At 44.0% G+C, this 1,725-nt stretch overlaps 1 protein-coding gene across 1 annotated transcript in view; it reads right to left on the bottom strand.

Moving 5' to 3' along the window:
- Positions 1–1,725, bottom strand: part of FAM172A (family with sequence similarity 172 member A) — a 670,447-nt gene that overhangs the window by 624,804 nt on the left and 43,918 nt on the right. Inside the window, exon 3 of the mRNA XM_007942555.2 lies at positions 930–1,030. Coding sequence (XP_007940746.1) covers positions 930–1,030 — 101 coding nt within the window. The remainder of the gene's footprint in view (positions 1–929; positions 1,031–1,725) is intronic.

Here is a 1,725-nt window from a genome sequence, read left to right as displayed (position 1 = left end):
GCCTTCTAACCTAACCGGACTATTCATAAAGTTGCGCGGTAATGTACCAAACAGTGTTTCTTTGCTATTCATAAGGTTTTCCCTGGCCAATTATTTGAGAAGTGGATGGCCTCTTCTTTCTTCCTAGTCTGTCTCAGTCTGTAAGCTGGGATGATATCTGTATACCATGTGTATCCCCCTGGGTTAGAAACGCCAGTGGCTCAGCCTCAAAACTGACATCAATACGTCATCACGGTAGAACAAACCGACAGACAAGTTTGCCTCTCTGTTGGAAACCTCTCGTACCACACTTACCTGGGTCCCTGTGGCTGACCCCTCCTCTGTCCAGAATCCTAGGCCTTTTAATCCCCTTTCTCCTGCTCTCCCGCCCTGCTGCTTTGGGTGTGCCTGAGTTCCTCTCCTCACCTGGATCCCTGAAGCTGACTGCTCCTCTGTCCAGGTTCCTGGCTTTTTTATCCCTTTTCGCCCACTCTTCCACCCTGCTGCTTTGGATGTGCTTGAGTTCCCTCTCCTCACCTGGATCCCTGCAGCTGACTGCTCCTCTGCCTGGGTTGCTGGCTTTTTCATCCCCTTTCTCCTGCTCTCCCACCCTGCTGCTTTGAGCATTCCTGAATTCCCTCTTCTCACCTGGGTCCCTGTGGCTGCATATAGTGCATATAGTTCTCATTTAACTTTACTTTAGTGCAAAAAAAAGACTTGAAGCCTTTCCAATGATTTAAAAGCGTACTGTGCACCAAGTGAAGGTGACTGTGGTAAAGAATATATTACCAGTAGGAGCTGGTTCAGTTGTTTCAAAGTGAGGACAAATTTATATAACATTAGGGCAAGTACATGTTGTCCATAAATCAGACATTTGTAACCCAAAGACTTATTGTATTTAAAATTGGAACAAATTAAGTTAAAGGACAATATGAAGGATACAAACATACCTCTCCTAGAGCTTCATATCTTTTCTGGTTCCATCTGTGCAAGTCTTCCCGGTAGTTAAAAACAAATGGCTCCCCAGTTTTTATGTGCCTTAACTGCCCCTCTAGAAGATAAACAAGAAATATTGTTATAACTCTAGTCTTAGATGTACAGTAATATTGAAAGCATAATAAATAATGTCAGAAAAAAGTTAAAAATAACTCAAATTTCATTTTCTCATATTAGGATCACTTTTTTACAAATGTCAATATAATTCAAACATATAAATACTATAAAAGAATGTGCATGGAGCACCCCAGGGGAAGGTCACAGTAAGCCAGCCCAGGACCAGCAGAAGGCAAGTGATTGTGTCCATGGAGCACCCCAAGGACAGGGCTCAGTAAGCCAGATTGGAGCAGTGGAAGATGGGTGTTTTGGTGGAGCACCCCGGGAGCAGGCCAGGTAAGCAAGCAGGGTGAGGGAGACAAGGAAATGAGCACAGCAGTTGGTAACAACTAAAGCAGACAAACTTGTCTGTCAGTTCATTGTACTGTGGTGGCTGGAGTGCTGTTGAGTGGCTATAGGCTATGCCACCAGTGTTTCAAATGCCAGAAGTATTACCCATGGTGGAGAAGTTTCAGCGGAGCTTCCACATTAAGACAGACTCAGAAGAAGTAAGAGGCTATCCACTTCTCAAGGAACTGGCCAGTGAAAACCTTCTGAATAGCAGTGAAACACTGTCTGAAATATTACTGGAAAACTTTATAAATAGCCCTGAAACACTGTCCAATACATAGTGCTGAAAGATGAGATCCTCAG

Source organism: Orycteropus afer, unplaced genomic scaffold, assembly GCF_000298275.1.
Source record: "Orycteropus afer afer isolate SDZICR_OR568_19922 unplaced genomic scaffold, OryAfe1.0 scaffold00093, whole genome shotgun sequence".
NCBI lineage: Eukaryota > Metazoa > Chordata > Mammalia > Tubulidentata > Orycteropodidae > Orycteropus > Orycteropus afer.
Note: the sequence above shows the minus strand (reverse complement) of the source record. Positions and strands in the feature narration are given on the sequence as shown.